Raw genomic sequence first — 25,789 nt, forward strand, 5'->3', positions numbered from 1 at the left:
ATTCTTCCCATTCAACTGGAACAGATCAGCTCCTACTTTTTGCCACGGTTGAGTATATACTTCAGCAATCAGCATTGGTTCTGTAGGCAGCTTATAATGATAACTCAAACAAGACTCCGCTACGACTGGTGCTCGAGACAATGCATCAGCCACAATACGATACTTTCCAGGCGTATAAACCAGATTCAAATCATATCATTGTAATTTCATAATCATACATTTGTGAGGTGACATATCATTTAATTTCTTTTGAATTATAGAAATCAGTGGTTTATGGTCCGTCTCTACTGTAAAGGTAGGTAAATCCATAAATATATCCATGAAATCACTCACAGCCAAATACTAACCCCAGAGTCTCTTTTTCAATTTGAGAGTAACTTTTTTCAGTTTCTGTCATCGGTCGAGAAGCATAAGCAATAGGTTTCCAGGAGTCACCATCCTCCTGAAGAAGCACAGCACATAGCCCCTTCTGAGAGGCATCTGTAGAGATTTTAATAGGACACCTGTGAAAAAAAAAAATACAAGGACAGGTTGCTTAGTCAAAAGCCGTTTCAATCTCTTCCATTCTAGATCATGTACCGAAGACCAAACAAAATCTTTGTTGATGTGTAGCAACTCTCGCAAGTGTATAGTTTTGTCTGGTAGATTTGGCAGAAATTTTCTTAGAAAATTAACCATACAAAGACTCCCTTCTTATCATCAGGAGGTGGCATATCCAACAAAGCTTGTACTTTATGGACTTGGTTTCACACCTGTTGCCGTCAGTTTGAAAAGCCGTTGAGTATATTGTTCCACAGTAGACCCCCACACTACAAGATAGTCAATATAAACTCAAACACCTTCAAGACCTTTAATAGCGTCCATGATGCTGTTCCATGCCCACTCCTGATACCCTGTAATGACGACATGTGTAGGCTCCAAAAAGGGCTCTGACAGTTAATTTAACTTAAGGATTAAGGCTGTGATAGAAACGTTGCCCAATAGAGGGAGTAATTGGATAAGGAACCGTTTAAACTTTTAAGAGATAAATATTCAATATGTGAAATATCTAAGGCTATTTTCAAAAATCAAATAGTGTCTCATATTTAGCAGGCGGTAATTTCAGTAAATCTGATAGTAGGCTTTGAACTTTGAAAGTAATAATACAATTAATAAACTTCCCTCCAACAATGTGCATTTGGTAGCTAGTTTAGGTGTTTGATTAAGGTTGAAGCTACACTTTGCAGGAAAGTGACCATCCAGAAGCACACCAGAATAACCTTTTTTTTGTCTAAATGGTTCCATAAAGAACTTCTGTTTCACAAAAGGTTCTGTGTGGCCAAAACGGATCTTAAAATGCCAAGAAAGGGATGGTGAAACCAGAATGGTTCTTGAACGGCAGGGATCTCCAAGCCTGCTCCTCTTCAGAGACCGTCCTGCAGACTGTAGCTCCAACTCTGTTTCAGCACACCTGTCTGTAATAGTAAAGCAACCCTGAACACCTTGATTATGAATGAATGTCCAGGTGGCCATTATACAAAGAAGGTTTAGTGATACCAAGTATAATAACCATGAAATGAGGGAAACTCTGGGTTTTCCGTTTCAAAATGTGAGGTATGTCAAACACGAGAGAGCGGATTAACTCGAGCCTGTTTCTTAAAGAGTTTACAAATACTCAGAGTCAGTAACCGTAGTAACTTACTGTGTGAACCCAACCTGGTCGGGAGCAGGTTTTCTTTGGTTAACCCGGAGTTCCCTTTCTGTCGGTCTCTCGACGTTGTGTCGAGAACGACAGATGGGGTTCGCCCTAGAGAACCAATCAACTCTGACTACTATAGAAAAGGCCAATGAAATTTGCCGAATGAAATTTGCATGCCGGGCTCCGCCCCCGGATATCCGGTATAAAAGGAAGCCGGCGTGCAGCATTCATTTACCTTTTGTTCTTCAGAGCCTTCGCTCATGACTACGAACAGAACGAATTCTATGAATTCTTCTTCTTCTACATTGCCGGATCTACGACGTGTAGCAGCGGATCGTCCCTACCTGCAGCGACCTTCCCCTGGGCGTCTCGGCAGTTCTGAGGTGTGTGAGATTTTATCTAAAAGTCCTTTTTAGGACTGACTGAGCATTCTCCAGCGCGGCTGTTCTCTTTGGTGCGGCAGAGAATGGACACGATCGCTGCATTAGGTGTGTGGGCGTCCAGCACACTGCGGGCAGATTGTCATTCAGAAATTGCGGTCACGGGTGGCTGTCTTCCTACGGGAACCAGCCACCATTTCGTCTGCTACCCGGGCTGTGACATCTGTGGCTACGGCCCCGATGACCACGCAGGTTAGCAGCGTTAGTGCTATGGGGAACTCTGCGAACGTAAACCCGCCAGCAGAGTGCTCAGGGGCCGATCGCACCCCGATTCGCTTTTCTGAATGTTCCCCAACCGGCGGTGGCATACCGTCCGGATTCTCACGCACACACATCGGGAACGGTGTGTGAGTAGATGAAATGTCGCTCGCAGCATCGGAGGGAGACTGACATCCGACTCTGACGAATCCGAGCTCCACCCCCAGCGGTCGAGTTAGGAGGAAGCAGAAATGATGTCATTCATGCTAACCCGGGTTCCGGAGGTGCATGAGGAGCTGTGTAAAACTTGGAGCGCTCCACTCACGGACCGCTCCAGTGAAAACCAGCTCCACCTCCCTTACTTCCCTCGATGGTGGGGCAGCCAAGGCTGCCTCCTCTCTTCGCCAGAAGGCGTTGAGTGAGCCCCACGAGGGTAAGGGGTGGGGTGGGGTACAGTGGACGGGCCCCCGTCTGCGCTGGATTGCCTAGAGTTGTGGGCTGTGCTGCTTGCGCTGAGAAGGCTCCGGCCTCTAGTGCAGAGCCAGCACGTGTTGGTCCTCCGGGACAGCACGACAGCCGTGGTGTACATCGCCAGGGTGGCGTACGCTCACGGCAGCTAACACAACTTGCCCGACGCCTCCTCCTGTGGAGTTAGCAGGTGATCCGCTCCCTGCGGGCCACACACATCCCAGGCAAACTGAACCAGACAGCCGACGCGCTCTCTCGTCAGTATACACCTTGCGGAGAGTGGCGACTCCACCCCCGGTCCAGCTCATTTGGGTGCTGTTCGGACAGGCACAGATAGATCTTTGCCTCCCGCGACACCACCCATTGTCTGCTTTCCCGGTGTAAACCGAGTCGGACGGCCTCTCGCCTGTAGAGAGCTAAGGCCCCGTCCGTGATAGGTTACCGGTCAGGGCTGTACCCATCTTTCTCCCAGAAAGCTCTGGAACCCCCCGACCATCACACTGGAAGGTTACAAGTTTCACGAAAGCTTCGAGCTGACACGCCAAGGCTTGTTACCATCGCTTCGTTGAGATTGTGACGCGATACAGTGTTTTTGGCCGTTTTCCATAGATAACCCCATCTGTCGTTCTCGATACAACGACGAGAGACCCACAGAAAGGGAACATCTTGGTTACGTATGTAACCTCAGTTCCCTGATGGAGGGAACGAGACTTTGGGTCCCTTATGCCACAAACACGTATCGTATTCTGCTGCAGTCGTGAGAGGCTCTCAGGCTCTTCAGAACAAGAGGTAAATGAATGATGCACGCCGGCTTTCTTTAATACCGGGGGATATCCGGGGGCGGAGCCCGGCATGCAAATTTCATTCGCCAAATTTCATTGGCCTTTTCTATAGTAGTCAGAGTTGATTGGTTCTCTATGGCGAACCCCATCTGTCGTTCTCGACACAACGTCTCGTTCCCTCCATCAGGGAACTGAGGTTACATACGTAACAAAGACGTTTCTTTCGATTTCCTCTCCCTTTTTAATGCCTCTGTAGGTCTTTCATTCATTCATTAAAACAGAAATTCATGGCACACATTTTGATCACAAATAAAAAAACATAAATTTAGTCATTTTGGCAGACGCTTTTATCCAAAGCGACTTACAGTGTTCTTATTACAGGGACAATCCACCTGGAGCAACATGGAGTAAAGTGTCTTGCTCAAGAACACACTGGTGGTGGCTGCTGGGATCGAACCAGCAACTTTTGATTTACCAGTTCAGTGGTTTAACCCACTAGACCACCATCCCCTGTAAATGTAGACAAATACAGTAATAAGGTAATAAACAATGAATTTAGACGTGCAGCCATTCCCACCCCAAACTGCTCTGAGCAGGATTTGAACCGATCATCACTCTGACTTTGACTCTGTTAACAAAAAACGACTAACAAGTGTACCATACACTATGGCGTCTCACAGGAAATACTAGAGTACTCCAGTCGAGAGTGAGATAGATTTATTTCAGTTTTTTCATTAACTTACGGATTAATTTGATTGTTTATTGGTACATTTATCTTTTTAAGCACATCAGTAATTCCACTGTACACTCTAAAAAATGCTGGGTTATTTGTTTAACCCAACAGCTGGGTTGAGCCTGTTGGGTCATTTTGTTGGGTTATTTTCTCAGTGTTGGGTCATTTTTTGAGTAACCCAAACGCTGGGTTACCAGTCTGGTCCAATTGAGTGACAGTTGAGAGAGTAAACCCCTCCCACTCCTCTACGCATCAGACAAACTTTACCTTCGCGGGCATTTTGATCCACTTCATCTCGGAAAGTTGTTATTCGGAGAAGAAAAGGTATGTTTTACGAGTTTTTAATGTATAAAACTATTACTGTAAAAAAATGCAAAAGTATGCAAAATTCGGCTGTTCGCATTATGTTTGAAAGTAACGTTACAATCTAGCTTCGTTAGCTTTGGATAGCTAGTCTGTAACGTTATGCCCACGTTGTTCTAATTTACAGCTTTTTAATCATTTAAACTTCCCTTTTGGTGAACATTTCCTCTGAAATGTGTGACTTGTGTGAGGAATTTAGTTCAGTAACTTACGCATCTTGATATTAGTTTAAGGTCGACACGAGAGCGTCGTGTCAAAAGCAAACATCCAGCTCATTTTTTTTTATAAATACCGCTAATGTTCGGTGACGGAACGTAGTTTTAAGAGTCTTTTAGACGAGAATGTTGTTGTCAGTGGTGGACGAAGTACACAAACCATGTACTTGAGTAAAAGTAGAGATACCCAAGGAAAAATATTACTCAAGTAAAAGTAGAAGTGCTGCCTTTAAACTTTTACTTGAGTAAAAGTACAAAAGTATTTGCCTTCAAATGTACTTAAGTATCCAAGTACTACTATTTTGATTAAATAAAATAATAAAATATATTTTATGTGCTTTTCTTTTAACATGTCATAGGTATATACAGAGTATATTATTTTCAGCATAGGCTTAGTTAGATCAGTCTTTGGAAGCTTTTGAAAATAACAATACCTGTTAATAAGGAGATCTCCACTCCACCAGTCAACTGTTTTAGCATCATACATGCACCAATGCAACATTTTCTTATAATATAATCATTGTGTTCCTAACTTGTAATAATTACTTTAATTAGCTCATTTTTTCCTTATTTAAATTATTACACGATGTAAGCTATAACAGCATGGTTTGTATTATCTTAAAGACAGTCACCTCTCATAACAGATCACTCAAAATATTTATGTAGACAAATTCAAGCTGCTTTGAAACTATATGTATTGTGAAAAACGCTTATACAAATAAATGTGAATTGAATCGGTGCAGCCTAGTCAAAATATAATTAATTTAAATTCCAACATAAAATGTTAAATTCGATTGATTCCCATTTCACAATAACAGAGCACTCAGCTTGAAAAGTTTCAAATTAAAATATGAAATAAGGTGAAACAGCTTAGTTTACTTGGCTGACGACGTGTACAATGTTCATGGTAGCGTAACAGTCTATATTTGTTCTGCAAGCTACTGTTAGATTTATATCTCTTTATTTTAAATGAGTGAAATTAAAATGGCTTACCTCTATGTGTTCCCTTATTGGAAGGAGAATTCTTGTATGAAGAAATTGTACAGGACCGAGGCAGGCAGAGAAGGCACTTATAAATGAAAGACTCGTTCTTCTTTTCAACGATTTTTCAAAAAAATCGCGTAAATAAGTCCATGGGTTTTGTGGCAAGTTCGATTCTTCAGTTTCTTCCATGATTTCACTAAAGATATTAGCAGTCGAAATGTTATGTTGTTGCAGACAGTTGCACTGAATCTGATGTGTTTAATCGTATTTTCGCGCTAAGTAGATAACGTGACCAAGGCGACAACAGGGCAAAACAAAACAAATTCAAAATAAAGCGCGCGATGTACTGTGATTGGTGGCTCGTTTTACCAGTTAAGTTTTTACTGACTTATAAATAAAAAGGAACGACTGATTTTGAAAATGTAGTAGAGTAAAAAGTAAGATATTTGACTTTGAAATGTAGTGGAGTTAAAGTAAAAGTCTCCCAAAATTGAAGTACTTGAGTAAAGTACAGATACACAAAAAAACTACTTAAGTACAGTAACGAATTACATTTACTTCGTTACTGTCCACCACTGGTTGTTGTTAAGAACACAAATACGTGATTTATATATAAACATAACGCCTCTTTGAGATTTTGTTAAGACGCTGTCGGAGGTGTGAGCTTCAGGCTGTCAGCGGTCGTGTCTCCGTGGAGAGCAGCTCTATCTCGGCCATTGCTTCGGGAATAGCCGCTGGCTCATATAACGTTAGTGGTTAACAATGCGATATAGTTAATTTTGGGTATATGAGACGAACAATTGTTGCTCTTTTTAGACTTATACTTATTCCCGAGTGTGTCGAATTAGTGAAGGGTTGTTTTAACGTTTATAATATTATTTTTTAAGACTGTATTTCGCTTTAAGTACTAGATCCCACTCTTCTTTTTTCCCCCACTGACAGCGTGCAGAATAACAGCTAATATTAATGGATCATTCTATTCAAGAGAAAGTCAACTGGAACGTGGATGTTTTCATAACAGGCTTAAAGGTAAACATTATTTAGGTAAAATGTTAATGTACTTCTTTATATGTTTATTATAATCCATTGTGCTCTGGGTAGGCCAGTTTCCTTACATTCTTCTCTTGTCTCTTCTCTTGTCTCTTTTCTTGTCTCTTTATAGATGAACAAATTGATAAAGAAACCCTCCTGCTGGACATCCACTTCCAAAAGTGCACGCCACACTGTTGTCTACAACTCCCAGGAAAAGAATCCTCTTCAGTAAGACTGCTCCGTGGATATGTCAGGTTAAGCAGTGCTGAAACCGAAAGAACTAACACTATTTAAAATGTTTTGTGAGTTTATATGAAGAGGAAAGTTACGGTGTCCCTTTTTCACATCCATAACGCTTGTTTATTTCTTTTTTTATAGAAAACTTGTGCATAGACTTATATTTTAACATATAAATGCGGTTCTATTAACAAGGTTTTAGTAAAATACTTTTTATAGTGTTTTGAAGTGTTAAGTTGTCTAACTATTTATATTTACTTGTGCCACTTTAATAACCTTGTTAAATGTATATGTTAAAATCTAAACTAATGTAATTTATTGAAATTAATTTTCTTTAAATATGTATAAACATACATTTCATCAAAGTGTTTTATATGCCATTTTATTGTTCATTGAGCATAACATATTGCATGTTTTTATGAATTCCTTTTGTCTTGCATTTTGATCCTTAATAAAACTATTGATTGTTACTGATGCCTCGAGTATTTCTCTGTGATTTTGTTATTATTATTTTTAAACATTTCGGGTTTGTTTTAAACCATCAATGTAATTTTTAAGCAAAAGTTGATTTAAATAAAACAACCCAGCATGTTAGGTCAAAGATTTAACCCAACTGGCTGGGTTAAAATAACCCAACGCTGGGTTTGTCCATATTTGACCCAATGTTGGGTTACCAAAATAACCCAAATTGGGTTGTTTTAACCCAGCCTTTTTTTAGAGTGTATGCAGAGCTGAAAGTGTGCTTCGCTCTCAAGCGCTTTCTGCCGCCATGATGCCATGGTGAATTGTAATATCGGAGCTCAATTGATCATGGCTTGTAGTCGTTGTGGTGCAAGAGCTTAACTCAAGGTAAGTCTACAGAGAGTTGATAGAACGAACACAAATAAGCTGTTCTGTAACAAAAAACTCAAAGTTTTGCATCTCGGTTTTAAAGGAGTAGTTCACTTTCAAAATAAATTTTCATGATCATAAACTTACCCCCATGTCATTCAAGATGTTTATGTATTTGTTTCTTTAGTTGAAAACTAAATTGAAAACTGATTGTTTAGTCGAAAAGAAATGAAGGTTTTTGAATAAAACATTTCAGGATTATTCTCCATATAGTGGACTTCAATGGACTCCAAACGGTTGAAGGTCAAAATGACAGTTTCAGTCCAGCTTCAAAGGGCTTTTAACGAGATCAGACGATGAACAAAGGTCTTATCTAGTGAAAACGAATGCAATTTCGCATCTAAAAGACAAGGCCGTCCAAACATAGCCCTGGCGTCTAGACTATAACAAGGCTAAATTTGGGCTGTCAGTGAAAATTTATGGCCGGGCTCAGATTACAGGATTCTCGGCCAGATTCTACACAGATTTCCCCTCCCGAGAATCTTTGAAACTTCGGGTCCAGAACCTTAATATCACAATTGGGGATGTGCAAGACTACTGATACAATGATGACTGTTGACTTGTCTTGTCCTCATTTAAATCACTCATAGGGGTGTTGGACAGCCTAAAATTCCTTAAGAGCTTAAATGTGCTTCATATGATATTGTTAGTTCATATTATAGAGGTCTGCTTTTTCAGGCTGAATAGTTGGCTCCTGGATCATGTAAGAATCAGTGTGCAGTGCACACAAATGATGAAGCAATTCCACTTATGTGGATAAGATCAAAATGTAGATAAGAGATAGTTAAAAAAACTTGTACGCACCTCTTTCAAACCTCTAATTATTGTTTACTCAAGAACACAAATTAATGAATCCTGACGCAGAATTGGGATGTATGCAAAAACTTAGTTCAACATTGACTGTAGATCTTTGAAAACAATCATGTCACTTGGTATAGTAAATTTGTATTTTCTAGGACCACATTCTTCGACCACACAAGGAGATGAAGACCATGCCTCTCCTTTTATCAAAGCCAGACATGGACTAAAGTGCCACAGAGGAGATCCAGATATTATTGAGCAACAAAAGATTAAATTGTTAAAAAGATGTCTGCCTCCGTTCTGACAGCTACATATCAATACAGTTCTTTCCGAAAACAGGATTCGGTGGATTTATGCATTCAAACCAAGGTAAAAAAACAAATAATGAATGCGTTGTTTGAGGGCCAGGAGGCTGACCAGTCCATCCGATCATCATCATCTCACATGCCACCATCCACATACTCATCTCTCACACCTACACACATATCCACATCACTCTCTCTATATGCACAATCACAACCTCACCTCTACTATCAGCATCTTCCTCCTCAGGGCCCTTTTCAGCCTCAAAATTATAGAAACATTCTACGAGACTTGGAGGAGTAGTTATAGTAACAGCAAAACTGTTAATATTGTAAATTTGTTGGTTCATTGTTAAGCTTTCATAATTGTTTAAATTAATGTTGGTTTTAAAATATTGTAAACATATATTTATATTGTATTTATTACATATTATTGTATGTAGCGGTTATAGCTGCATTTTAAAATAAGGATGAGTTCAACTCACCAAATATGATTCTCCACCAGATCTATCAAGATCACATCCATGAAATATGTTATTTAAAATGTCAATTTCAGTCAAGGAATTTGTTTAGCTCAAAGGAAAATACGTATAATAGTCGTCATTAACCATTCATATTTTACAAGTTATGATTAGCAGTATGGTAATAAAAATCCTATATGTATTCGTCCAGCAAATGCATACACTAACGTTATCTCATGACCATAAGTAACGTGACTTTACCAAACAGAATTTAGAGCAGAGGTAGCATAGATCGAAACACAGTTTAAGTGACCGAATCCTATAAGAGAAAGCCAATGAACCATCATGAGCGCAACCTCTCCTCAGCTGTCAGTAACTGAGACATTTTTTAAAGCATCAACCCTACTGCAAGGACAGTAAGAAGCATAAAGAAATATCAGATTATCAGATAAAATAATGTAATAAATTTGCTTTGATCGTGGCCACTTTATATTGTGGAAGACAAAAGGTTTCTGGGACTCATGTCGCATGCTGCTATGTTTTATGAAAATATGTGGTAACACTTTCCTTGAAGCATGTATGTTTAATTTATTGTAAAAGTAGTTTTCAAGCAGTGTAATGCACATTTTAATGCATTGTAATGTCTAATAGATAATTGTTATTACAGTTAATACATTATAACACTAAGCAATTCATTGTAACACGACACATTTTAAATTGGTTATAATTATTTACAACTACATATAATGCATTACAACACACATTATGAATATTAATAATGCATTTTACCCTTTAATAACTCTTTATAATGCATTATACATAAATGCCTCAAGGAAAGTGTTACCAAATATGTAACTTACTAATATTCATTAGTTAATTCATGACACTTTCTCTTTTGGTACTCAGAAAGCTTCAAATAGTTCCTATAATCGGTGATCGGTATCGGCCAATACAGCTTTCAGTGATCGAGGATCGGTGATCGGCTAAAAAAACCCTGATCGGAGCACCCCTAATTTATATAGTTGTACAACAATACTACGGTTAAACTGTGCTTACTGTAGCAAAACAGTGTCATTTTTCAGTCTAACAATATGAATTTGCTTGTATTCATCTTTGTACATACAGTATCTCAATCATTTTTCTTGTAATACTTATGACAAATAATATTCAGGAATAATAACCTTTAAAAATCATCCTTTAAGACCTGATGTAGGGTTGCATATGTGTGATTTACTATTTCAGACACAGTAATGGCCCCAATTCTGAATTGGAAACATCTCGGTTATGTATGTAACCTCAGATCCCTGATGGAGGTAACGAGACGTTTTGTCAAGAACGACAGATGGGGTTCGCCCTTGAGAACCAATCAACTCTGACTGCTATAGAAAAGGCCAATGATATTTGGCCAATGAAATTTGCATGCCGGTCTCCGCCCCCGGATGTCCGGTATAAAAGGAAGCCAGCGTGCAGCATTCATTTACCTCTTGTTCTGAAGAGCCTGAGAGCCTCTCACAACTGTAGCAGCATACGATACGTGTTTGTGGCAAAAGGGACACAACGTCTCGTTCCCTCCATCAGGGAACTGAGGTTACATACGTAACCAAGACGTTCCCTTTCTGCCGGTCTCTCGACGTTGTGTTGAAAACGACAGATGGGGTTGCCTATGGAAAACGCCACAACACTGTATCGCCTCACAATCTCAGCAAAGCGACGGTAACAAGCCTGGGTATGTCAGCTCGAAGCTTCGTGAAACTGTAACCTTCCAGTGTGGTGGTCGGGGGGTTCCAGAGCTTTCTTGGAGAAAGATGGGTACAGCCCTGACCGGTAACCTGAGAGGCCGTCCGGCTCAGTTTACACAGGGTGAGCGCGACTCTTAATCAGAGAAGCGCTGCAGAGGCCACCTCCTACCCGTGGAGAGGAATCTGGTGGATATATGTAGGGTCTCGTCCTTGGAGGAGAACGCATGGAACGTGCGGACTGGGTAGTTAACCGCGAGGTGGAGGTCCACCTGGGAAAGCTTATGGGTTACCATGTGTGGTAACCATTATCATGAGGGTATGGCAGACGGAACAGCCCACGGTGGGGGTGTTATTGCGTCTGATAGCACCAGGTCCAGTAAGAACTATCTGTGATAGGTCATATGGTGTCCCGGCCTAAGGCGAAGGCTGCTCTGCCCAGCCGACCCCAGGGGGTGCTTGCTTAGTGATGGATGGAATGCCTATTCTTAACCAGTGTCTGAGTAAGAAGGAAGGTTGGTGAGGTACCAATTTCTCAGCCATGTGTTTGACCCAACTTCTTGGAGGGTGGGAAGGTGCTTTCGCAGGCATACGCCCCCCCGGATGCCAGTCCTACATGTCCTACATGTAGATGTTAGTCTCCAGTCTCGTAAGAAGGACAACACAATCCTGATCAAGCACCTCAGTGGTTCTTTCTCACTAAGAGAGACACCAGGACGAGTAAAGGGCACCGTCTAGAGGCATGGGTGATGGTCTCTGCTGTAGAGGGGGAGTAGCCATCTTAGGATCTTCTCATCCAGTTTTCAATTAGACATCAATTAAACGACTATATGTATACGTCTAATAAACAGTGAATATTGGTCTAGGCTAAGAGTAGGCTTGAATTGGGCTGTCAATAAAAATCTAACATACGTCTAACCATAGCCCAAGAATAGACTATAATAGACTACATCAAACCGTCAAAAAAAGCTTTTATTAAATAAAGTACAATACAGAAAATTGAAAAACAAAGCAGTTAAACAGTAAATGAAAATTAAAAGGCAATATACAAATATTAAAATAAAAATATATTAAAAAAGTTATTTAAAATATGAATTAGCCAGTCTGAAGGTTTACACTGTTGAATTCAGGAAAAAGTACAAAGGACACCGATTGAGGGCACAAAGAAACACAGGTGTTATAGTAACAGTTACACAAGCACGTAAGTTAAGTTAGCATTCAACATGGCGTATACTGTTACAATGATATCCGCTTAAACGTTACCGTTCACATAATAACAAATAATCCCATGTTTACACATAACTTATTTTTTGAGAAGAAAAAGTTGAGCAAGTCGTTTTTAAGTAAATAAAAACGCTGGCAGCGTATGGCTACAAACGGGCGCAGAACTCCATGACTTCGTCGTCGGCGTTGGTGCATGGAGGCAGCCCAGAGAAACAGATTTGGATTACAAACAAAGAGCGTCTTTCCAATAACTAATCACATATTTAAAAACTAGAATACTTATTTCTCGTTAGAAATGCAATCAGAAGTTGTTGATGAGAAAATTAAACTTACATTTACACAAAACTATGCTCCAACGGGTGTTTCAAATGCAATTAAATTTTTTCGAGCTGGAGCCTTCTCAATCAATTATGTCCATGGCATGTTGTTATAGAAACGACAGGTTTCAGTCATTGGTTAGCTGGGGTAAGGAGCTTCATGTAGGGTGTGCTTTTTTCAGAAAAGTTGAACATTTTTCAAAGACGCTCTGAGCTGCAGAAAAAGTCGCAGGAGCTGGTGTTTAAAAAAAGCGCTCAGGACTCTTTGAAAAAACAATTTACTCAATAGGATTATACAAACGCTAGCAACTTCAAAAAATAAGTCAAACGTGAACATAGGCTAACGTAGATAAATAATGAACACATGTGAAATCGAAAACACAGATAGATACTAGATAAAATCAAACGTTCTTGTTTTAGGGATAGTCAACTGGCGGCCCGCCGGCTGAATGCGGCCTCCCAATCATCTTTACCTGGCCCACCTTTACATTTCAAATAAGTTGAGAAACTTTAAGACTGGTTTGCTTTAGGAAATGCACATCCTGAGACGGCACGCATTTGAAAGTCCAAAACGCTGCTACATTCATTACAAAAGTAATTCCCGCGGCTCATAACGATTGACTTCTTATAAAGCCATTAGATCGGTCTGTACAAGAAACTTTATGTTATTTGCATTGTTATAATCGGCATGGCGTAACATTGGTTGATCACTAACGGCAAATCTTTATAACATCATACTTTAAAGGTAAAACATTTTTTATACTTAAAGTTTTTAACTATTTAGCATAATATATATTTAAAAAACCTTACAAAGCCTTTACATCCTGCTCAAGACACGCCGGCAAAGTTGATGTATCGGCTTGATCATCTTCATTTTCTGGTTCAGATTCGGGTTCGAATTGATAATGAAAGTACCGATGGATGTTTATCACCTGTCAGTACAATTGCTTGGGAACATAATGTTCCAAATATGGTAAGAGGCGTAATATTTCAGTCACACGCTTGAAGTATTCTACCAATCACTATGCACTGGCTAACTGGCCAATGATAGCACACCTCGCTTTTCAGAGAGGCGGGTCAAAGAGGAGAGACAAACATGCACTGTATGTGGAAAATACTTTGTTTTTTTTAACCTTAAATCGTGTATACACATTGCATTACATCTAAAACAAACATTAATATATGTTTCTGCAATGTCATTTGACCCCTTTAATGAGCTTTAATCTTGTTTATTTCTTTGTAATCTTTTTCATATTTGCAAGTGATTCTTGATTTGTTATCTTCTTGATGTTCTCAAGATGTTCAGCTTTTTCAGGCTCTTTGATTTCTTTCAACTTCTCAATGAGAAAGTCAATGTGCTGAAGTATGAACAGAGAACCAGTGTTCAGAGCGATCATCTCCAGAGACTCCACACTGTGATAAGCTTCAATCAGCAGCTTTAATTTGTCTTTCTCTAATTCATGTACTTCATCCTTCAGCTTGTTGACCAAAGACTCATAATCACTCATTTTGTTTTCATATTTCTTCTTTAAATCTTCATAGGTCATCTTCTCTTCTCTAGACTTTACTGCATATATTTTACCTTCTTTGACATGTTTGCTGTAGTGGCATTTATTTGTACACACTGTGCAGTATTTTTTTCTCATCACTTCACACCAGGCGAGATTTGTAACCCACCAGCATCCTGGATAGTGACAGTTCTCCTCACAGACGGTGCACAACAATGCCTTTTTAGCTACAGCAGGATCAATATCAACCTTTACATTGTAGGGCACTTGAACTGTGTACTCAAAGTTATCCTTTTCTTCAACATCTTGCTTGTGTTTCTCCAGAGCTTCTTTAGTCTGCTTCAGCTCATTTTGTTTCAGTTCTATCTCTTGAACACGTGATTGGAGATTACAGATGTTTGCCTCCAGCTGTTTTCGATGTTTCAGCACTTGTTGAGTCAAATTTAAGGTTTTTGAATTGATTTTGTCAAGAAACTTAAAAAACTGTGCCACTCCTTTATAACTGAGATCCCATGATTGTTTCTGGGTTGTTTGATATTCTTCTTCAAGAGTCTCTGACTGACAGTTGTCAAACAGAAAATAGATGGGCTGGTTCTCCTCATTTACAGCACACTTGACTTTAGCTTCTTTGACGGCTGTCAGAGCTTTGTTAGGAGGAAGCCCATTTGAGTGTGTGAAGAGTAACACAATGTTTTCTTCAATATCTTCAACAAATAATGACTGAACAGCATCAAATATGTACTGTTGTCTGTCAGTGAGTCGAGTTTGATCTGCTTTAATCACAAGACAAAGAGCATCGATTTGCTGGACCAAATGATCAGATTTACATAAATGCTGTAAACTCCTGGCGATCTCTTTTTCATGACCAGTACCACGACTGTCTCCACATCCTGATGTGTCAATGATTGTTAGGTCGACTGAACTCTCTGGTATATAAACACCATAGACAGTGATGATGGAGGTCTGACTGTGAGCTGATGTTCTGTCACTCTGATCATCTGTGATCTCAATCCAGATCTTGTCTTCTCTCTGAACACCACACGTGTAGTTGATCATAGTGTTGATGAGGGTTGTTTTTCCAGTGCCTGTTACTCCCACAATCAGAATGATTTTATGAGCTTTCTCTGGGTCTCTTTTACCAATGATGATTTTTCTGTATGACTCAGATTGATTCTGATTATCTGTTGTTGTTTGCAGACGATATCGAGCAGGATTTCCATCTTCAATTAGGATGCTTTTCTTGATGAGTTTATCCGTTTTGCACAGTTCTCCAGAAGTATTTGCTCTGTAGTGTTAAATCAAAAACATACACAATTTTCTTAACAAAGCTCATCAGATCGTAATTTATGTGTTTATAACCTCATAATCATATACAGGTGCAGTCAAAAGCTTAAATACACTGCAGAATCTTGAAAATGTTGCAAATTTAGAAAAAATAAAAGGATTATGCTTTTAATTAGGCACTGCCCTCAACAAGTTATTTACATAAAATATGTTTACATATAATATCACCAACTAATAACTATATTTGCAAAAATATGCCAATTAAAAAATAAAAAAAAAACATTTATTTCATACTGACATCTTCCCATTTAAAATTCTTAGATTTTTGTAAAATATTTCAATAAAAAGTCCAAAGGATAAACGATGCAGATAAATCTTCACAGCCTTCCTTGATCATATTTAGTTGAATCATTTTAAGCACAAATAGATATTTTTGCGCTCTCTTTTTATAATTCAAATATAATTATGTTACACTGTGTATGAAGCCTGTTCGAATTTGTTTCCCGTAGCTGCCAGCTTTAGGCACAAATGCTGCCTCCGAAATAATTGCCTATTGCCTTTCAGGACCAATAAAATATTTAAAAACGACAATATTTTTTATGTATAGCTATCAAAAGCTATGAAAATAAAATGGGTTGTATTTACCACCATCCAGAATAATGTTATACTGCGAGGTTCCGACCCTTCATAAGGGACCCCCCATAAGAAGCAAAGAATAGACTTGGGGATCCCTCAGATACATTTATTTCAGAAAATATACTTCAATAATGAAAATCAGATGGGTTTTGTGCTGATAAAATTGTGTAAACTGTTTACTAATTATTTTCTGTTACATTTTTGTGTTTTTGATGTGTTATGGAGTCTAATATTTTTACATTTGTGCAATAAAAACTAGTCAAAGTGCTGGGGACCCCCATAGAATTGACTCAATTTGAGCATTTCACTTTAGCCTACACTGTAACTTGTGTTCTATCAAACTTTTCATAAAACAAACAATGCGTAAATAATTATTTTTAAAGATCTATCAATAAATAGTAATTTCTTTTGTTACATTTGAAATGAAATGTTACAAATGTATTTTATTTACTTTATTTTCAGCATTCTCCTTTTTTACTTTGAAGAGATCAATTGAGGTCAGAGAAGACATAAAAATGAACACAGTCCAACTGCGGTCAAATCAGCGAGCTCCACACACAGCACAAAGCAAACTAACTGCTGTGCAACTTTGCTTCTAACCACAGGTGCAGAGCTGCTGTTCTAACCACACACTCGTTTGTAAAGCAGTTTGCAGATGTTTGTTTCAGCTATGGTTTTGGTAAACACTGAGTTGTTGTACTATGGTGGAAACATTGGAACTTAAGATCGTATTTATCTGAAGGTGTTTTTGGAAATGCAAAAATCATGTTCTCAAAAAGAAAAATGCAAAGAAAACTTTAAAATAAATCATGGGGCTGTGCTATAAACAAACACAAATTCTTATCAAAATAAAATGAGTATTTTTGTATAATATTACAAATATATAGTAATAAACCATTAAGTTTAGAATACATTGTTATCAAATTCTCTCTGGGCTTCAGCGTATAGATAATGACACTTGATAATTTGACAATCTGAGATGTAACATTTCAGTATGTTTCTATTTTAACAATCTTTTCAGTTCAGTGAATCAATCAAAACCTACTCAAGAGATACAATGTATATAAATACTACAATATATTTGCTATAGACATGCTTCATAATTTGGTTCATAATTCAACGACTTAGGTCTACTTACGACATTTGTGTTTTTTAAAAGTCCTTCCTCTCTGGCTGACAAGCAACTGGATCATAAGGTGCATTTATATAGTGAAGACACATCCGTTTTCTGAAGGTCATGTGATTTCGCATAAAACTCAGCAAGCTGAAACTGTAAAGTTACCATCTCATTATCATATTTTGGCTGAGCTTGATATGTTTCTACCACAACACTCAGGTGTAATGTGAAACTTTGGAAGAAGAAACACTGATCTAACATCTATAACACCTCTAAATCAATTCAATGGATTTCATTCTCAAGAAGGGATATGTCATAAACTTTCTGTGATCTACATAACGTAACAAGATCTACAGCCCCGCGAACAGGTGTAAATATGTGAATAAGTCTTTTAGATTGGGGAGAACCCTCCAACACACCTTAAGATGCATTAAAATTAAATCATATATGTCTTATGACAAGATAAAAGTAATATTACAATCAATAAAAAAACTTATAGCAGTTGTCTTCCTCTAAATCACATGATCTTCAGAAAACGCTTCTGGTCTTCAGCATATAAATGCACCTCCGGATCTAGCGGTTTGTCATTTGGAGTACAACAGAATGGAAATAAAAACAAATAATATTGTAAGTAGATTCACTTTATTGAATTGTGAATTTAATTATTATCTTAAACTGAATAATGTCTGTTCACAAAACATTTAGATTTTGAGAGAAAATAAATGAACTGAGGACATATCATTGTATGCAAAATAAAGTGTCTCATTGTGGACATATAATATTGTATGAAATTGAATTTTATGATATAAAAATACAAATGTATATTTTATTCACAAATAAAATTGCAGATGGCTGATGCATTGCACTGACATGACTATCATCCAATATCATATTGTTTGTTTTCAAAGGGCTTTTCTTTATGATTTTGTTAAATTAGTCTCCCAATAAAGCTTACTTACAAACATGATTGATGATAATTATTCATAAACATGACTTATTTAAATTAAACAATCAAGTAAATACCCTTAACAGGCCAGTGGGTCTTGTTTTGTTTCTGAAAAAATGTGTCACAAATGTCCTTGAAACCACAAAACTTTCTTTTTATTATTATTCACCCAACAAATTGCACAAAATACTGTGAATAGCAAATGCAAGTGAACCTGTGTGTGATGTATTCTGAGTCAAGTTTCTACCTAGTGATGTGACCTATAAATGTTCTCTAAATGTACTATAATGTATTATCTATAAATCATTTTCAACAAAACACCACAAATACACAGTTTGATACTATCGCTGGAGTAGGAAATGATATAGTGATCTTATATCCGTGGCTGAGATTGCCTGCGGCCTCGTGTCTGAGATTGTGCGTGAGGTTCAGAGATTCCGACTAGAGACAGTCGGGATCACCTCTACGCACAGCTTGGGCTCTGGAACCACACTCCTCGAGGGAGGATGGACCCTTCATCACTCTGGAGTTGCCCAGGGTGAGAGGCGGCGGGCTGGTGTGGGTTTGCTTATAGCCCCCCAGCTCAGCCACCATGTGTTGGAGTTTACCCCGGTGAACGAGAGGGTCGCTTCCCTGCGCCTTTGGGTCGGGGATAGGTCTCTCACTGTCGTGTGCTCCGGGAGTATGTGATTAGGGTCCCTTTGCTAAAGGCTATCCGGTCCCTGTACGACCGGAGCAGGAGCTTGGTTCGCATTGCCGGCAGTAAGTCAGACTTGTTTCCGGTGCATGTTGGACTCCGGCAGGGCTGCCCTTTGTCGCCGGTTCTGTTCATAGTTTTTATGGACAGAATTTCTAGGCGCAGCCAGGGGCGGAGGGCGTCGGGTTTGGGGACCACATGATTTCAGCTCTGCTCTTTGCGGATGATGTCTTCATGCTGGCCCCATCAGACCAGGACCTTCAGCATGCACTGGGACGGTTTGCAGCCGAGTGTGAAGCGGCTCTGACGAGAATCAGCACCTCCAAATCTGAGACCATGGTTCTCAGTCGGAAAACGGTGGCTTGCCCACTTCAGGTAGGTGGAGAGTTCGTGCCTCAATAGGAGGAGTTCAAGTATCTGGGGGTCTTGTTAACGAGTGAGGGAAGGATGGAACGGGAGATTGACAGACGGATCGGTGCAGCTTCTGCAGTTATGCGGTCGCTGTACCGGTCTGTCGTGGTGAAGAAGGAGCTGAGCCGCAAGGCGAAGCTCTTGATTTACCGGTCAGTCTACGTTCCTATTCTCACCTATGGTCATGAGCTGTCATGACCGAAAGGACAAGATCCCGGAGACAGGCGGCCGAAATGAGCTTTCTCCGCAGGGTGGCTGGGCGATCCCTTAGAGATAGGGTGAGAAGCTCGGTCAATCGGGAGGAGCTCAGAGTAGATCCGCTGCTCCTCCACATCGAGAGGGGCCAGCTGAGGTGGCTCGGGCATCTTTTCCGGATGCCCCCTGGACGCCTTCCCGGGAAGGTTTTCCGGGCATGTCCCACCGGGAGGAGGTGCTGTGCAAATCACAGCACAGATGATGTAGTTATAGGATATGCAAGCTTCAGTTGAGCGCAAGTTCTGCCGGGAAGACTCGACCTTGACCATTCACTACCAATCGTCATCTATCCAATCACCATCTAACATGGAATATATAAAACATTGCCACCTACCCTCATTTTGCGTCCTTAGTCGAAGCGGCAGAGATTAACCCCCATCCTCCCCACCACCACAATGAGGTCCCTGTCCATTTAACCCCAGGGGGGTTGGCAAGACCCCCGCCTTAACCTCCAGGCGGGAAGTGTAGGAATGCTTGGCCTTCTGGATGCGAGCCACGGACAGGGCCTACACCAAAGAACTATACATTCACCATACTCATATACTGTCACCTATCAGTTGTATAATAAATGTTCATTGCCAAGCATTTTGCCTCCTGAGTCTTTCTGGTAGAACTAACAGCAGAGATCATCAGAGTCACAGACTAAATTAGATATTGATTCAAACATTCAGACATGTGACCGACTTCTGAACTGGTACATATCAATTTATGTGGCTTTTTAAAAATGGAATTGTTTTGTTTTGTTGATGTGCAAAGAGTTCCAAAGACATTTGACTGCATCTTTTGACTGAACCCTCTTTATATGCCTAAAGCATAAGAATGACTATGTTACACACACACAAACACTGTCTGTTTTGTGCAAGTTCTTGATTCTGTAAAATTAAAAATCATTGAAATGAATTCTATTTACATGAATTAAAATGATTAAAATCAAAGCAGAATGAATTGTTTTCTGTCACATTGATTTACAATTCAAGCACTTAATCTTAAAGTCTATACGCTGTATGACACATTTACACAGAACTATGATTAAGTATTTTTAACAACTTTAGATGATTGTGTCGCATTGTGTCTAGTTTGCTTAACAGGTGTAACATGCTGGAAAAATATTTTCGGGTGAACTGTCCCTTTAAAGGAGAAAACTTGATACAATAAAAACAGTATAGAGTAACATTAACAGTACACTTTGTATAACTAATAACTAAATCAATCTCCTGTATCATTTAACGTGAAAATGGTAGAAGGTAAAGCAAAGTTTATACTAAGATCACACATGTGTGGGCCTGAATGTGATTTTATTGTAGGATGTCTGGAAGAAAGCCCTAAAACTGGTATTTTTTATATAACCATAGTGATTGTTGGCTTTCAGTTAAAAAATGAGTTTCCCCTTTTTTTCTGCTGTCTTGATGATATTCCACAGAACTTCAGCTTTTTCAGACTCTTTGATATCCTTTATCTTCTTAATGAGAGCATCAATGTGGTAAAACATTATTAGAGAATGAGTGTTCAGTATGATCATCTATAATGCTTCAATAACCAGCTGAATTGTCATGTTCTCTAACTCTTGTTGTGTGCTGAACAAAGACAAACTATCTCCAAAACTAAGTTCTTATGAGACCCGGTTTAAACTTTTGTCTTCTTTTTTAAACATAGTTTTGCATTTTTTCCAGAGCTTCTTGGGTCGATTTTAGCTCGTTTGCATTAGTTTTATCATTTGAACAAGTGATTGTAGATTAGATGTTTGTCTTTCCAAAACATTTTGAGCAATAATAAGGTTTTTGGATTGATTATGTTAGTAAACTTGAAAGTGACAAGAACACCCCTGATTTTAAGATTTTAAGATATTATGATGAACTTTAACATGTTTAAAAACATCTCAAACTGAACACACTTCACCTCAGGCTTCAAAACACATGCAGGACAGGAAAGTAGTCCCACAGTAAACTCAAACTCAGCCCTAAAAGTATTGTTTGACATGTGTTTATTGTTTCAGGAGGAACTGTATGAGCTGCTCTCACAGGAAGATCCCAACACAACACATGTTTTATTGTAAAAAACCTCCTGAAAACAATTTACAGTATATTAACTTTAATACTGTACATTAGTCAAATGTAAGCAGACAACTTATCGTCTTGGTAACGTCTGTAACCTCAGTTCCCTGATGGAGGGAACGAGATGTTGTGTCGAGCGACATTTGGGGTTCGCCCTTGAGAACCAATCAACTCTGACTACTATAGAAAAGGCCAATGACATTTGGCGAATGAAATTTGCATGCCAGTCTCCGCCCCCGGATGTCCGGTATAAAAGGAAGCCGGCGTGCAGCATTCATTTACCTCTTGTTCTGAAGAGCCTGAGATCCTCTCACGACTGCAGCAGAATACTATACGTGTTTGTGGCATAAGGGACACAACGTCTCATTCCCTCCATCAGGGATCCGAGGTTACAGACGTAACCAAGACGTTCCGTTTCTGTCGGTCTCTCGACGTTGTGTCGCGAACGACAGTTGGGGTTACCTATGGTAAACGGCACAACACTGTATCGCGTCACAGTCTCTAGCGAAGTGACGGTAACAGGCCTGGGAGGAGTGGGAACCATTCTCATGAGGATACATCAGACGGAACAGCCCACGGAGGGGTGTTACAGACGTCCGGTAGCACTAGGTCCGGTTAGAGCTATCTGTGATAGTTCATGATAAACTAGTGTCATTTTGCACTCAAATTCCATGTTCGTCCAGGGTCCTAATTATTGACAGTTCTTATTTAAAAGGACATGTTTTCATTACAAAAATTCACAACAAAACTAACTCGAATCCTGGACCTTTGACAGTGAGAGGTGGACCGTTCGAACGACCTGAACCCACTGGCCCAGGCCCTACAGATGTGGAAAGAGACACTGGAGTGAATGGTGAATTAGTACCCAAAAGGAATAAACAATCTGTTAAATGGGATTTGCTAGGTTTTTTTTGAGAACATAAACTATACAAAAACAATCATAATCCATGACTTTTGTGTTGTCACCAAATTAAATCAATGTGCATATGTAGACACTCAAGAAGACACTTCAGTTTTAAGAGCGCTTCGATAAGGGCAATGCTAAATTTAATGAGGGCACATTAAAGCTTTAATATCATTCAAAGATAAAACATGACACCGGTTATTACAACCCTAAAAGACTTAATTTGGTTAGGCTTTTCCTTTCATCCACATGCATGTAGACTCTCTTTAGTTTATATTACTCAAATTCAGACATTTTAAATAAAGACCTTCATATACAAACATGCATCCAATCCATTATTATTTCCTATTCAAAAAGTGTTTTCAGAGACAGTCTATTAGATGTCTAACCCTGGAAACAAACACATGTGTCATGGCTAATAATGAAGACAGCTGAGCATGGAGACCCATGAGATTCCAGTCACGCAAACCCCTAAAATTATATCTGAAAAACAAAATGAGCTTCATGTCCCATTAAACACTGTCCTCTCATTGAGTCTGTGTAAAGATAATGAATATACAATCAATCACATAATCAAATTATAATAAGAGTAAATATTGCAGAATCCTGCGCTTGATTTGTCCATAAAATTTACTTGAAGGTTTAATTTTAAACATCCATAATGAATATTTGACATAGAGGAAAAAACATTTGAGGTTAACTAAATTAATACAATTTAACTGAACGGCACAATAAGCCATCAAAAAATATTTATATTCATTTTAAAACCGTCTGTCGACATATTCCTGTAAGAAAACATGTAAATCATCTCTTATGTTAAAGTAGAGTAGAAAATTGACCTGAGAGATTTAAAGCTCCTCAGAGAGATCAAAACAAACCGCCTGAATAAATAACACACTTCTCCATTAACTTTCTAATTGATCAAAATAAATATATTTTGCTTATATTTTTACACGACTCGAAGTTAAAACGCACTAGCAGATCATACGGGACAAGCAGGAATCGACCAAAGCTGCCTCAGGTGAAGAAGCAGTGGTGGAAAGTAACAAACTAAAAATACTCAAATTACTGCAATTTACTAGTTTTTTTCTGGAATTTTACTTTTTAAGTAGTTTAAAAACAGTGTACTTTTACTTTTAATTGAGTACATGTTTAGTGCTCTTCTCATTAACTGCACTCACTTTATACAACACCATTACTGACACCTAGTGGTCAAATACATAAGATCAGTTTATTATACTCATTAAATCCATTCCATTCCATTGCATTTTCTACCGCTTATCCGAACTACCTCGGGTCATGGGGAGCCTGTGCCTATCTCAGGAAACCCCCCTCAGTAAATCCCTTTTCCTTAAATAATATAACATTATAACACCACATTATTAAACCATGCACCGTACCTCCTTCATTTATCATATACAAAAATATTTATATAAAAAAATATAAATCCAATCTAAGATGTGGTTTTCTCACCCGATTAGATCTCCGCGAGATTGAACAACCAGTCTTTTCATTCATTTGAATGTCACTTGAAGGGGACACAACCACAGAAAAAGGCACAGCAACAGGGACTTCTGAAGACTTGTCTGAGGAGGAGGGCATATCCATAGGTGATCCATCCAAAGAAAACGACTCTACATTTAACTGGTCCTTGCTTGTATCTACAGACTTACGTTTTCCTATTTCTCCGTAATATTTGTCCTTCTATTAATATTATATCTTCTGTTTGATTCAGGTTGGATCTTGGATTCACTTCCTCTAGAACCACAGCTTTCTTTCTCCATGACGTGGGCTCTTCCACTCTGACAACATCTTGCTCTGAAAGAGATTTTAATAGCCGAGCTCTCTGTTCATAATATTCCTTCTGCTTCCTTTTCTGATGTTCCAGCCCTTGCAATATTGAACTTTGATTCTCACTTTTCAGGGATAATTTTGGTAAGGTATGACAGGGCTTATGATTCATTAATAGTTCAGAAGGAGATAATCCACAGGCCAGAGGTGAATAATGATAACTCAACAGAGCTAGGTGTTCATCTGAATTACTTACAGCTTGCCTCCTTTAATCATTTTTTACAATTTGCACTCCTTTTTCTGCTTTTCCATTTGCTAGGAAAAGCTAAAGATAAAAGATAAGAGGGGCTAGATACAGTATGCTTAACCATACTGTGCTGCGAACTGTCTGAATTCATGGATACTGTACTTAGGGCCATTGTCACTCTGGACACTGAGGGGAATTCCATGCCTTGCAAAAATACCTTTCTATTATGAATCACATCAGCCGTTGTGGTAGACCGAAGTTTTTCAACTTTGGGATAATTTGGAATAGTAATTAATAACCACCAAAAAATTCTTCCCATTCAACTGGAACAGATCAGCTCCTACTTTTTGCCACGGTTGAGTATATACTTCGGCAATCAGCATTGGTTCTGTAGGCAGCTTATAATGATAACTCAAACAAGACTCCGCTACGACTGGTGCTCGAGACAATGCATCAGCCACAATACGATACTTTCCAGGCGTATAAACCAGATTCAAATCATATCATTGTAATTTCATAATCATACATTTGTGAGGTGACATATCATTTAATTTCTTTTGAATTATAGAAATCAGTGGTTTATGGTCCATCTAAAGCTTGTACTTTAGATGGACTCTGTTTCACACCTGTTGCCGTCAGTTTGAAAAGCCGTTGAGTATGTTGTTCCACAGTAGACCCCCACACTACAAGATAGTCAATATAAACTCAAACACCTTCAAGACCTTTAATAGCGTCCATGATGCTGTTCCATCCCCACTCCTGATACCCTGTAATGTTCAATAGACTTCAAAGAAACAGAGACAAAGGATTGCTGGTGCTGGCATTTTTGACGTAAGTCTGTATTACAAAGAATTCATGAGTTACCGCCAGTTTTGTTCCAACATGTGTTTTCATGTGTAAGCTCCAAAAAGGGCTCTGACAGTTAATTTAACTTAAGGATTAAGGCTGTGATAGAAACGTTGCCCAATAGAGGGAGTAATTGGATAAGGAACCGTTTAAACTTTTAAGAGATAAATATTCAATATGTGAAATATCTAAGGCTATTTTCAAAAATCAAATAGTGTCTCATATTTAGCAGGC

At 38.9% G+C, this 25,789-nt stretch overlaps 1 protein-coding gene and 1 long non-coding RNA gene across 3 annotated transcripts; one reads left to right on the forward strand and one right to left on the reverse strand.

Moving 5' to 3' along the window:
• The first annotated feature begins 4,393 nt into the window (after window positions 1-4,393).
• Window positions 4,394-7,452, forward strand: LOC130413448 (uncharacterized). Of its 2 annotated transcripts, none has more exons than XR_008905493.1 (3): window positions 4,394-4,623; window positions 6,804-6,890; window positions 7,024-7,452. It is a non-coding gene; the product is annotated as an uncharacterized LOC130413448 (long non-coding RNA). The 2 variants fall into 2 exon arrangements; XR_008905492.1 differs by lacking the exon at window positions 4,394-4,623 and adding an exon at window positions 4,784-6,609.
• Window positions 7,453-12,275: 4,823 nt separating this feature from the next.
• LOC130413293 (uncharacterized) lies at window positions 12,276-17,509 on the reverse strand. The gene is made up of 2 exons (XM_056738386.1): window positions 17,429-17,509; window positions 12,276-15,655 (listed from the first exon to the last, which is right to left on the reverse strand). Exons 1-2 carry the CDS (start codon window positions 17,431-17,433, stop codon window positions 14,092-14,094), a joined length of 1,569 nt encoding a protein of 522 aa, XP_056594364.1. The 5' UTR covers window positions 17,434-17,509; the 3' UTR covers window positions 12,276-14,091.
• Window positions 17,510-25,789: the final 8,280 nt, after the last annotated feature.

The sequence above is a fragment of the Triplophysa dalaica genome, chromosome 23 (assembly GCF_015846415.1).
Source record: "Triplophysa dalaica isolate WHDGS20190420 chromosome 23, ASM1584641v1, whole genome shotgun sequence".
Lineage (NCBI taxonomy): Eukaryota > Metazoa > Chordata > Actinopteri > Cypriniformes > Nemacheilidae > Triplophysa > Triplophysa dalaica.